The 13,472-nt window shown below is 36.7% G+C and overlaps 1 protein-coding gene across 1 annotated transcript; it reads right to left on the bottom strand.

Annotated features, from left to right (window-relative positions):
• Positions 1-12,285: 12,285 nt before the first annotated feature.
• On the bottom strand, positions 12,286-13,252 carry LOC108701932 (taste receptor type 2 member 4). The gene has a single exon (XM_018236940.2). It carries the CDS (start codon positions 13,250-13,252, stop codon positions 12,359-12,361), a length of 894 nt encoding a protein of 297 aa, XP_018092429.1. The 3' UTR covers positions 12,286-12,358.
• Positions 13,253-13,472: the final 220 nt, after the last annotated feature.

Below are 13,472 nucleotides of genomic sequence, written 5' to 3'. Positions count from 1 at the left end.
TGTGCAAAATGTTTCCAAAAATTGAAGATCTCGAAAAATTGGTGGCTTGGGGTTCATCAGCTTGAATGTTTCAGTTAACACCTCCTTGAATTGCACCAGAAATGGATAATATGTAGGGGAAAAAAATAACCACTCTAGCTCGGAACCATGAACAATGTATATTTCAATGCCAATTAGAGTAAATGCTGACCTACATGTCTCCTTGCACCTATTCCTCATGAATACAGCTGCTGAATGGAGACAGCTTTTTATGAGACACACATAGGTATTTCCCCTCCATTTTGGAGCACAGAGACTGCAATTCAGAAAAGTGGCAGGTTATCACTGTGCACAAAATGGTGTGTCCTTTTTTTGCACTTTGAACAAGACTTTTTTTGGACTTTTTCCATTCTAGTTCCCCTCAGAAATTTGGTTCTTCACACTTAGGTTGCAGGTCTATAAAATTTTACATACAGGCTCAAGCGTGTCCCCTGTGTGAGGATAGGTGTTGTCAGTGTACCTGCTACATTGGAAAGCTATTTGGGCAGGTAGTGCTACCTGGGGAAAGTTAAGAGCTCTTGGGGGAATTGGACTGTGACTCTCTTTATCAACCCAGAGTGGAGTGTGGGAATTTGCTTGGTAACGACTGTGCCAGGGTTTGACTTACCACACAGGTACCCCAAGCAGGGGTATTATTGATATGTGATTGTGTTTTATGTTGCACTCTGCCAATTATATAAAGTTCATCTGTTTGTTTAATTATTGTTTCCTAGTGGGACCACCTGTAGGTGTATCCACGGATCCCACTAGATGGAGACACTGCCATTGAGTGAAGTTCCCAGTACCCTTTCATTTAACAAAGGGGATTCAGGACCTGTGTATGTAAGATATTGATGATGCGTATCCTATAATACATGTAGGGGTTAAAATAAGGTTACAGCACCTGTATGGTGAGAATGCCAGTGTGGGTAAAAAAATTTGAATGTCTACCGTTGAAACACTAATGAACTATGTTCCTGTTACCTATATGTTGGTAAAGGCTTGGCAGAATAGACCCGTGTTTGTGTCTGAAGATGTGGTGTCCCTGTCTTTATGCTCTTGATCCTATGCTTACCTGCCTACCATAGATAATTTCCCCAAAAAAACTGCATGCACAGGCAGCAAGTTTGTCACAATATATATATTACAAATATCCTTTCCTTTGTTTGTCTTACAATGCAACAGAATTTACAGAATTTGAATAAAGCCAAAAGAGATTTCCATAGTAGATGTTGGGCATGAAGATTATTTGTTTAAGGTAGGGAGAATAACACAAAGATGGACACCAACTGGAATTGGCAATTAAGTCTTTCCTAATGGAAGAGGTTGTGTTTTTTCAACGTATTGATATTTATCATTCCTCATTTTATTTTCACCCATAATTTATCCCATGAGGCTTTAAACATAGTAAAACTCATTTAATAACATAACTTCATCAGAATGTTAAGCCATAGCAACAAGCCAAGATTTGCGTGGACCGATCAAAACAAATTGCTGCTGATTGATTCCTATTAGTAGCTGCACTGGTGTTTTTTTTTTAGCACCTGTGATAATATATTACCTTTAGAGGATGTGATACTGTGGGGGTTATTTATCAAAGGTCGAGTGTTAGAGTATTTTTTACCTCAATTGAACTTTCCTCCAAGTTTTTGGAGGAAAACAACTTGAATCGATCAAATTGAGTTCTTGAATTAATCGAATGAGTTTTTGGCCAAATCAAGCAGGCCATTAACCCGTTAACCTTCTCAAATGGTTCAAGGAACCTCTGCCATTGACTTCTACAGAACCTTGACAGGTTTTAGGTGATGTATTTTCAAATTCAAGCTATTTCCAGGGTGGGGTATAATAAATCTCAGATATTCAAGTTTTTTTTTTTTTTTTAAAGCACCTAAGGTTAATAGAAATATTAATGTTGTGCTACTAGGCGTAAGTGACAACATCTGGAACAACTAATGTGATGAAGCATCTTGGAAGAACCTTGGAAACAGGGCACTTGCTCCATCTCTCTCTCTGCTGAACCCTCACAGATGAGCAAAATATGATCTATAACTCACGCACATTTTAAGAAGGAATAAGTGTCACCAGTTCTTAAACAGGAACAATATATACTGTATAATAGACGTAGGTTCTTCACTGGCATTGCCACATATATTACAGGAGTATCGCATGATATATTCACTCTCATTATACACAGAATGGAGGTATATCACAGTTTGTTCATAGGATAATCTCACCACAGGTGTCTCCTAGGGTACATACTCTATTACGAGTGCCTTGACAAACTGACGTCCTTATATGTGGTGGGTGGTGCTTGGGGGGACTACCCCCACACTGTGTCTTCACATAAAGCATAAAATTAGGGTGGTATGATAGAAGCACAACAAACTAACTACAAACCCTCATTCATTCATTCACTTAATTTAGCATCCTGGCCTCTCCTTGCTGAGTTCTACACCCCCCTTAACAAAGTGAAGTCCAAAAAAGAAACTGTTCTGATCCCCATCATTCATAGACTAGGGAATACCCATAGCATTCCTGGGTGAATCGGAACAAAGGTTTACTACAGGAGCATATCCAGACATTAGGAGAGATATGTTTTCATATCACCTACAGGGTTATCGGTTCATATTCATATATTTGCTTATGCAGTGTTTGCCCCTCACAGAGGGGAGGTTCAAGTAGGATTGTCAAAATAGGCCTTTAGACCCATGGCATTTTCTGCATTAATCTAGAAAGCTTGATCTTTCCTAAACATTGCCACAGCAAGATTGTAGATAGTCAGCAAGTTGACTAATCAACTTTCAATACCAGCCAGTTGTCCTGATTATAAAACTGTGATGATGTAGGACAAGCCATATACTGTAATTTCCCATTCCTATTATTACACTTAGGGGCCGATTCACAGTAAAAAACTCAGAATTTCGAAGGTTTTTTTGGGCTACTTCGTCCATCGAATGGGCTACTTCGACCTTCGACTATGACTTTGAATCGAAGGATTCGTAGTAAAAATCGTTCGACTATTCGACCATTCGATAGTCGAAGTACTGTCTCTTTATAAAAAACTTCGACCCCCTAGTTCGGCATCTAAAAGCTACCGAAGTCAATGTTAGCCTATGGGGAAGGTCCCCATAGGCTTGGCTAACTTTTTTTGATCGAAGGATATTCCTTCGATCGTTAGATTTAAATCCTTCAAATCGTTCGATTCGAAGGATTTAATCGTTCGATCGAAGGAATTATCCTTCGATCGTTCGATCGAACTATCTGCGCTAAATCCTTCGACTTCGATATTCGAAGTCGAAGGATTTCAATTCCCAGTCGAATATCGAGGGTTAATTAACCCTCGATATTCGACCCTTAGTGAATCAGCCCCTTAAAGATTTATATGTGAACACATTTTTTTAACTAATTTGCGGGGCATGCCACATTTATATAACGATGGGCTCGTTTCTAGGGCATTAGAGCAACTCTTCTGTCTTTATTATGGCTCACTGAACATTTGTATTAAAAAGTGGCCCCTTCGACGATTTGCACAAACATCACTAATAAAGACGTCCATATGACTTTTAGGTACCTATTAAAATTGACCTAAGCTTAAGAGTGCTAGTGAAGTTTCCTAGGCAGAAATGAATGCTAGTGAAAATTCGCTATGAAATGCTTGCACAGCTGAATCAACTATTGCGAAAATTCGCCAGCGTTCGCCTGCCGAGACGCAACTTTGCTTTAGCGTAGTGGTAACAAATGTGCTCCTGGTAAAGTGGTACAGACTGTGGCAAAATGGTTTGTAAGTTGTACTCTTGAGCAAGCTGGCTTCTGTATACAGATCCTGTTCAAGCTTTGTCATTCTATTGCCTCCATCGGTTTTATACCTAGCCTGTTTTTTAGCCATGTATTTATTTTGCCTATTCTGTCCTTTGACTTGTTCCGAATGTATGGTCTACCAAGTCCTTTTTGGTACTTCTGCCTCAATAACTTATTTTCCATAAAGTACTGTATTTTGCTGGTGTCTCCATAAAAATTTGTAAATTTAGTTGCATTCATAAAAAAATACTTTGAAAAATATAATAATTATTAGAAATAATGCCAAATGGTAGATTATAGGTTTTAATATAAGCCCACAGTGTCATAGGCTGGGGTGACTGTGCATTATTTGGTATTCTGGAAGGCCATTCTAACCCTACCTGTATTTATCAATGTAGCCATAGAGAGTTTATTCAAAGTATTACAGTGTTAACTGCAGTCTTGAGAATGACTTCAACAAGCATTTGAGTCAGTTTTTCTCTAATTATGCTCCAATAGATTTCATTAGGTCTGAGCTAGTGAACATTCTTTATGGAGATTTGATTGAAAAAAATTTTCACATTTGGAAATTGTCAAAAGAATATTTTCTAGATTTTTAACGCTGGAAAAATCCGTCATGTCTGCAAACATCAAAACTTGTACCAAATGTAAAGCTTTATAAACAGGACTTTGTGTCTTTCAACATTAGGCATGTGGGAAGATGAAGATTTTTCCATTTTGTGTAGCTTTTTTTATAAATGTGCATGTACTGGTTGATGATTAATCTGAATTCTTTCATTTCTAATATGCATTATTTGGGTGACTTATTTTAGACAATATTGTCTCCTGACAGAAATTAAAGCATGACTCCCATATCATTCATTTGCAATAGTAAAATTCACAAGGTTTTTGTTTTCCCTTATAATACTACTCTGAGCTATTTTAATTTGAATAAAGCTGCAATTGATTTCCATGATGGTTTTAAGTTCATAACATATTTGTATATTTATATAAAGAAAACAAAAACCAGCAGCAGAATTTCTGCAAAAATATTCCTGTTATAGGTTGGTATATTATACATAGGTTACTGGTATATCGCTGCACAAAATATGAGCAAAATTAAGGGTACAGTATGTTCCTGCTGAAGTGTGTTTAGTACTGAGAGTTATCTATGCTGATGGTTGCATGATATCTATTACTAAAAGTTATGGATAAACTAAGGAGGTTGTTACTAAGGACAGTTCCATTTATATCCCTGCTCAGCTGGCTGTGCCCACATTTACATCAGACCAAAGAAGTAGGGGGTAAAATTAAGGTTGAAAATTGGTTGAGGTTAGCTTCATAAAATACCCCAGACAAAAGCCATATTGCATTGCTGTGCTATATCGGTCAACTGTCACACAATTGCACCCACATTTAATGAATAGTGATGGACGAATTTGCGCCGTTTCGCTTTGCGAAATTGCGGAAAAGTAGCGAAACGGCGCCGGCATCGATTTTTTCGGGAAAATTTTTTTTGACGCCAGGGAATTTTTGCTGCAAATTTATTCGCTGGCGGCGAAACGCGCAAATTCGCCGCAAATTTGCGCCTGGCGAATAAATTCGCCCATCACTATTAATGAATACCTAAACAAATATCTATAATCAGGCACTGAACTCAGGAGAATTTATTTTGAATTATGCACCATGCAGGGACATCACAAAATTGCACACAGCAAGATGATATCAGTGACCTAACACACACAACCCTAGGGACAGATTTACTAAAGGCCGAAGTGGCTAAGGTTAGAGGCTTTTCACCAGAAATCACATCCACAGGGACATTGCCAATTCACTAACAGGCGCAGGTGAGAGTTCGCTAGTAAAAGAGACTGTCGCTAGCGTTTGTTCGCACTCTATGGCCAGGCGACTTTTTGCTCAGGCGAATGGTCGTTGCTCCACAAAGTCCGGATTTTACTGAACGTTACCTCTTTTTCCAGAGTTGACTTTGCCACCTCAGACCAGACGAACTGCTAAAATGAAGCTACATCTTCCTCAATGTTACGTCACTTACATCATATCCTGTGTGTCAAAAATGCATTAAAGTTGAAAAAACGCTGGCGACTTTTCCTTTTTTTAAGCGGGATTGCCTGCAAAAGTCCTAACTTGAACTTTTTTTGGGTTAACATGTTTCCCCAGACATTTGAGGGCCATGGAACATTCATTTTACAGTGGGCTGATGTGTAGGGCATTATATGATCTCTTTTGTCAAGGCTACTTCAAACATTTGTACCAACATCTCTAATAAAGATGTGACTCGCTAGGCATAAACGAGCGCTAGCGAATCTTCGCTATTAAATGCTCGCACTGAAGAAGTATTGCTAACAAAAAGTTGCCAGCATTCGGTGCCCAGGAGACAACTTTGCATTTTAGTGAATTAGCATAATGGTAAGGAATTTGCTGGCGACAATTCGCCCTTTTAGTAAATCTGCCCCGAGGGGCAGATTAACTATGCTCGAGTGAATAGTTTGAATGCAAAAATATTTGAATTTCGGAGTATTTTTTTGGGTACTTCGACCATCGAATTGGTCAAATCTAATCAAATGATTCGAACAATTTGAAAGTAAAAATAGTTTGACCATTCGATAATCAAAGTACTGTCTCTTTAAAGAATCATTTGACTCAATACTTTGGCAAATGTAAGCTACTGAGTTGTATATTAGCCTATGGGGACATTGTAGAAAGGTTTTGGGCACTTTTTATGATCGAATAAAAATCATTCAATCGATTGGTTAAAATCATTTGATTCGAAGAATTCCATTGATTTTTATTTGATCGTTCGATTTTTGCGCTAAAATCCTTCGAATTTGATAATCAAATTCGAAGGATTTTACTTTGAGGGTCGAATTTGCAGGTTTGTTAGCCCTCGAAATTCGACCCTTGATAAATCTGCCCCTTAGTATCATTTGCTTTTTTTAAAATTGAGTTTATTCAAAGTAGAAAAAACTCAAAAATTACACGAATCCAAATGATACATAGGCTAAATGATTTATTCAATTTAGTTTTCATTAAAAATCATTAATAAAATAAGAATTTAGGGTATTATTATTTTTCCCCCACAGTTTTAGTCTGTCTGGTTATTTAAATTTGGAATTTTCAATACTTTTAAGGGCAGAATTATCAAAAGTCGAAGTGTAAATTTGAATTTTAAAAATTCGAATTTCAAGCTTATTTTTATGTACTTTGACTAGGGAATAGTCAAAAAAAATTGAGAATTTGAATTTCGAAATTTATCATGTACTGTGTCTTTAGAAAATTCGACTTCGACCATTCACCATCTAAAACCTCCAGAATTGCTTTTTTAGCATATGGTGGACCTCCTACAACCTATTTGGAGTCAATTGGTGGACTTTTTCATTTTTTGAAAAATGTTGAAAAGAATTTGATCGAATGCGATATTACTTTGATTCAAATTTGATCTAAAACTGACCTGTTCGATCGAAAATTGACCTATTCTAAGTTTTTCAAATTCGACCCTTGATAAATCCGCCCCTTAGTAGCATTTGCTTTTTTTTTTTAAAATTGAGTTTATTCAAAGTAGAAAAAAACTCAGAAATTACACAAATCCAAATGATACATAGACTTTCCAGAACTAATTTTAAACCAAGTACAATTGCTTTGCCTCAAGTAAGAATTAATTGTATCTTAGTTAAGATCATGCTAAAGGAAAAAGAAAATCTATTTGAAAAATTTGGATTATTTGATTAAAATGGAGTCTATGCGAGGTGAATTTACCGTAATTCAGAGATTCTGGATAACGGGTTTCCAGATCCCGTACCTGTGAATGAGCTTAGATTGGTTTTCTTTTCTTCCTCTACCTGGAACTTTGATACCTAAGGCTACCTCTCTAGTATTAGGAGACAATAAATCCATGTTGGTATTGATACAATCTGAAGACTTTTATTTATGCCAATATATGTAACTGCATTAATTTCTGTTTTAACAAGCTGCACTCTCACTGGGTTACAAACATGAACACTTTTTTTTATATATAATAATTCAACACCACAAATACTTCACATAGCTAATTGCTCATAGATAAATATTTAAAAAAAAAACAACTTTTTAGCTTGGTATTTCCAAAGCTCAGAATGACAGCTTCACCTGAGGGACCTTCCATAATAACAGACCAGTAAAATAAATGTGCAATAATTGTATGCTTTGATTGTGTTAGACCTATGGCAACAACAACAATAAACGACATGAAGGAAATCAAGTTTAGAATTAAAAGTAGGGACATTGTTCTGCAAGTTCTCATATGACTCTTTAACTGAGAATTATTGTTCTTCATCCTATCTACATGTCTCAGAAGGGACCTCCCACTGAGTCCAATACAAAGTTACAAGAATTGGTACACAGGAACCAAAGGTAATGTTGAAAGACATGAATTTAAATTTGGGTTGTTCTCTCATTTTACTCAAAAGATATCAAACTAAATTGATTAATGGTTGTGAAAAGGTAAAATGCATTTTGACCCAATACTTTTTAATTGCTTCAATTACATTATATTAATGATATGTTATTGAGTTAGAGAAATGGAGAAAATGGAGGTCCTGTTATATTTTCATTGAAAAGAAAGTAAAAATATGATTCTAGGTTGGAAATATACGGTGTTGGTATAAAGCATTTCTCTCAATGGTTTCAAAATTTTTAATATCCAAAAAAATCTATGAAATCTGCAAACTTAACCAATTTCCCCAAGTTCATATTCGTATTTTCACCTTTAAATGAACTTGAGCACAGGATTCAGTCCAGTAATTAGAGCAACTCTTATACCTTTTCCACTGCTTCTGTCCATAGAAGCAGTATTTTCACCTTGTCATACAGGAAGATCAGGTGTTTGAGTTGCCTGCATGTTCAATGATTGATCGCAATACTGTCATTCCTATTATACATTTATAATAATGATTTATAGACATCATTTTCCAGAACCTCTAGAACCTTTTTTAAAATAAAAGCGCTTTTAGTTTTCTGATGACGTTCATGTTTCAGCAATGTTTCATCATTTTCCTTAAGGTACGACTTAAAAAAATTGGAAATAGAATTTGTATAACTGTGGTTGCTTTGGAACATAATTGTTTTGAAATTGTTTTGTATTTACATACAAAATAGCAATTTGTAGTCAGGGGCGCTCCGCCAATGAGGTGAGTTGAGGCACACGCCTCAGGCGGCAGCGCCCCCCTGGTTGCCAGGGGCAGCAAAAATGCCGCTCCTTGTAACTAAGAGCCGAATTTCCGTTTTTTAACCCGGAAATTCGGCTCTTCTAGTGCAGAGAGCGCAATTGCGCACACTGCACTAGCGAGGTGGACCCCCCGACCCCCATCTGATGCTGAAGGGGGGGGGCGGAAAAAATGAAGGCCGCCTCGGGCGGCAAATCGGGCCTCTGCAATTTATTATATTCATGCAGATTGCCCTTATTACAGTGTTTCAAACAAGAATAGTTTTAAGGTACTGTTATCCCTTTACAAGATAAAGGGAAGCATCTCTGGTGACTGTTATCAGACGAGCTTGGCATGTTGGGTCATATTAGGGCAAATTCATTAAAGGGCGAATTTTGCCATCGACCACTTCGCCACACTTTGCGCCACTTTGGCGGGTGTAAATTCATTACCACTGCGCTAATTCCCTAAAATGCAAAGTTGCGTCTCAGCAGACGAAATCTGTCGAAGTTTTGCTAGCTTGAGCATTTCTTGGCTAGCATTCAATTCTGCCTACAAAAATGTGTTAGTACTCTTATGCTAAGGTCAATTTGAATAGGGTGGGTACATATGGGTCGTATAGACGTCTTTATTAGAGATGTTGGTGCAAATGCTTGAAGTGGCCACTTATTATTACAAATGTCCAAGGAAGCAAAATAAAGGCAAAATAGATCCTCTAATGCCCTAGACATGAACTCACCCTAAAACAAATGTGTTATGCCCCTCAAATTGATTAAAAGGCAATCCCGCTTTAAAAAATGGAAAGACGCCAGATATGATGTCACTGACATAAGATTGAGGAGGATGTAGCTTTGTTTCATCACTTCGTCTGGTCTAAGGTGGCAATGGAAACTGTGGTGAAAGAGGTAATGTTCTGTAAAATTCTCACTTTAGTGAATTTGCAAAGTTACACCTGGCAATAGGGCACAAAACTGCGCTAGAGAAGGTCTCTTTCACTAGTGAATTGACGTCTATGCTTGTTATTAAATTGGCAATGTCCCTGCGGATGAGATTTCTGGCAAATATTTGCTTGTGACGGCCAATTTGCCCTTTAGTAAATCTGCCCTATGAACTTTTATAAGTGGGGAAAAGTAAGGTTTTAACTGTGCTTTTGCTACTCAGCACAGGCATATGTTGTGCATTAGTCTATTAGATCAGTCAAGTGTCACACAATTAAAAATAAACATTTAGATGTCTTTTACCTCTGTTCAGACCTCTGTTCAGACCTCTGTTTCTCTTTATTTTATTTTAAAAAATGGTTTCAATTTTGCCTCTGACATCTCCCATTGACTTCTACAAGAACTTGCAAGCTTTCAGTTTATTTTTGAGTTTTGGCTCAATCAAACAATTTGTTTTAAAAAAGGTTATATATTTTGGTGTGGCCACTTGATAGGTTTGCTATACCCTGCTCTCTCTGGTTATAGTCGGTGCTCTGTGTGACCCCACTTTTAGGGGGTTATTTATAATACTCAAATCCTTATGGTAGGGCTTTTTAAAGGAAAAAATTCGAATTTTTCGAAATTTATTATACCCCGAAGCTGATAAAAGTTTGAATCCAAAAATACTCCATCTCATTTCATATATAAGTCGATGACAGATGCCCATATTCCAGTTTGAAGATATTGTGGTTTGAACAGGGTTTCATCCTATAATACATTAACATTTGCAGGTTTTGGGGGTCTAACTCGATGAATTTGGGTTTGTCGAGCGACAATCCAAAAAAGTTGAACAATTCAAATTTTCTTATCAAAGTTTTTTCTTGATCTGAAATGTTCGAGTTATTTCATCAATAAACAAGGTAAAATTTTGGGTGGGAGTTTGGTCGCGTTTCTTTTATTAAAATCATGTGAAAAAATGTAGTTTTAGTGAATAACCCCTTTAATCTAGGGTAGTGTAATATAAAGGCAGCTCTGAGAGATTTTTTATTTATACTTCAGAAACATTAAGCAATTAGGATTACAGTCACACATTTAACTGACCTTCAGAAGTGGCTGAGTAAAACTGCCCATATCTGCTGACAAAAAGGGGCAGATTTACAAAATTCGAGTGAAGAATTCAAATGAAAAAAAATTCGAATTTCGAAGTATTTTTTGGGTACTTCGACCATCGAATTGGTTAAATTCGATCGAATTTGAACGATTCGAACGATTCGAATTAAAAATCGTTCGACTATTCGACCATTCGATAATCGAAGTACTGTCTCTTTAAAAAAAAATTCGACCACCTACTTCGGTAGATAAAACCTACCGAAGTCAATGTTAGCCTATGGGGAAGGTCCCCATAGGCTTGCCTGTGATTTTTTGATCGAAGGATTTTCCTTCGATCATTGGATTAAAATCCTTCGAATCGTTCGATTCGAAGGATTTAATCGTTCGATCGAAAGAAAAATCCTTCGATCGATCGATCACAGGATTTGCGCAAAATCGTTCGACTTCGATATTCGAAGTCGAACGATTTTAGTTCCCAGTCGAATATCGAGGGTTAATTAACCCTCGATATTCGACCCATAGTAAATCTGCCCCAAAGTGTCATGTAAGATGCATGAAAAATAGTGTGACTGCCCCCATAATATTACACTCTGTAGGAACACTGGTTAATTTGTATTTGCATTTATTGGAGTATCTACTTGATCAAGACTTATCAAAGATATGAATTAAACATTCACTGGTCACATATCTATTGCATATTCTATAGTTATTTATGGAGTCCATCTCTTCCAAGTCAAAATATAGTATACCTCTATTTAATAGATAAAGGCAGCTATGCCTTGGTAATATGAAAAAAAAAAACATGTGTACATTTTCCATCAATGAACTTATACAATTATACAGTAGGAATAAGGATAAATCTGAACTTTGATGTTTTTGTATCTGTGCCTTGAGTTAATGTAATAACAGACAATTAGATGTTTGCTTCTAAACATGATACTAGTAGAAGATTACTGATTATGTATGGATACTGGATACTGGAGACCACTTTACACTTTTTATTACTTTTTTTTAATAGGTACAACCGCCTAATGTTGTTATTCTCAATTTTCCTTCCCTGATAAACAAGGCTGCCACTTGAAATTTAAAATATCAATGTTGATATGGCTAGAGTAAGACTTTTATCCATGCCTACTACTATATCTAAATGGATTTCTGAATATTAGCAAGTTACGTTCTCACTGGATTACAACTGTGAACACATATTTCACATACTGTATCATATGCCAACAAGTGACTCTTAGGACATTAATATTGAAAGCAAAAATGATTATGTTGTGTAAATAAAATCTAATAATGACTACACACAACTTAAATGTTTGCATACAAATAGGCTTATCACCAAAACAAGATCTTTGGCAAGGCCAATTTTAACTTGGTATTTCCAAGGATCAGAATGGCAGCTTCAGCTGAGGGACTTGCCATAACAGTAGACCAGTATATTATACGTCTAATAATGACATGCTTGAATTGTGTTAGACCTATGGCCACTGAAATAACTGCCACAAAGAAAATCAAGTTCAAAATCATAAGGAAGGACATTGTCCTGCAAGCTTTCACATGGCTCTTCAACTGAGGATTCCAGGACTGAGAAGTATTGTTCTTCATCCTCTGGACATGTCTCAGAAGGGACATCACACTGAGTCCCATGCAAATAGAAGTTATGAGAAAAGGCACACAGGAACCAATAACAACGTTGCAAGACATAAATTTAAGGTCCACTTTGTAGACAAAGTTATCAACTGATAAGGTGGTGTTTTGCAGAAATTCTGTATCCATTGTCCAAATGAAGGGAACATTATTTAAGCATGAAACCAACACTGATCCAAACAAGAATGGAGTGCTTGCAGAGGAGATTTGTCTTTTAAATTGAATAAACAATTGATGTGAAAAGTTGACCAGTTTCACGCAGTAGCAGATGGAGAGCCAAGCAGTGAACCACATGGAGACATAGCTCAAAAAGAAGTACAATATACAACCAACTAAAGTGAACTCTTTCAGAAACAATCCGTGCAGGTCGAAAATACTTATAGTTTCATTGATGGTTAAAAAGCACTGCAAAAAAAGGTTGGTGCACCCCATGGTCAGAATGGTCCGCTCACACTCACCAAGGTTCATTCCGTTCTTCCAGTCTTTGAGATACACAACTACAATGGATGAGTTTAAGATGGACCCACAGGTCCAAGTTACAATAAGATACAATGTCTTGGTCACATTTATGAGGAATGCCATTCTCAGGAATGTTTTTCTGCTCTGCTTTTCAGATGACAAAAGTATTTTAGAGGAGCTTACAGAACTATGATTAACTCTAATCAGAATATCATGGAAATATAGAGCAATAAAATAAATATGCAAATGATTTTAGTATCTGGTTTCTCTTCTCATATTGAGTCTCATTTTCCAAACAGCTAGACTCTTGTTCTCTGGTTTTAACTCCCAAAGGAGAAGATTT

The sequence above is a fragment of the Xenopus laevis genome, chromosome 9_10L (genome assembly GCF_017654675.1).
Source record: "Xenopus laevis strain J_2021 chromosome 9_10L, Xenopus_laevis_v10.1, whole genome shotgun sequence".
Classification (NCBI taxonomy): Eukaryota; Metazoa; Chordata; class Amphibia; order Anura; family Pipidae; genus Xenopus; species Xenopus laevis.
The sequence above is the reverse complement of the archived record's forward strand: the minus strand, read 5'-3'. Positions and strand labels throughout refer to the sequence as shown.

Coding starts and splice junctions, on each gene's coding strand:
- LOC108701932 (XM_018236940.2), bottom strand. CDS start 13,252: ATGGCATTCCTCATAAATGTGACCAAGACATTGTATCTTATTGTAACT.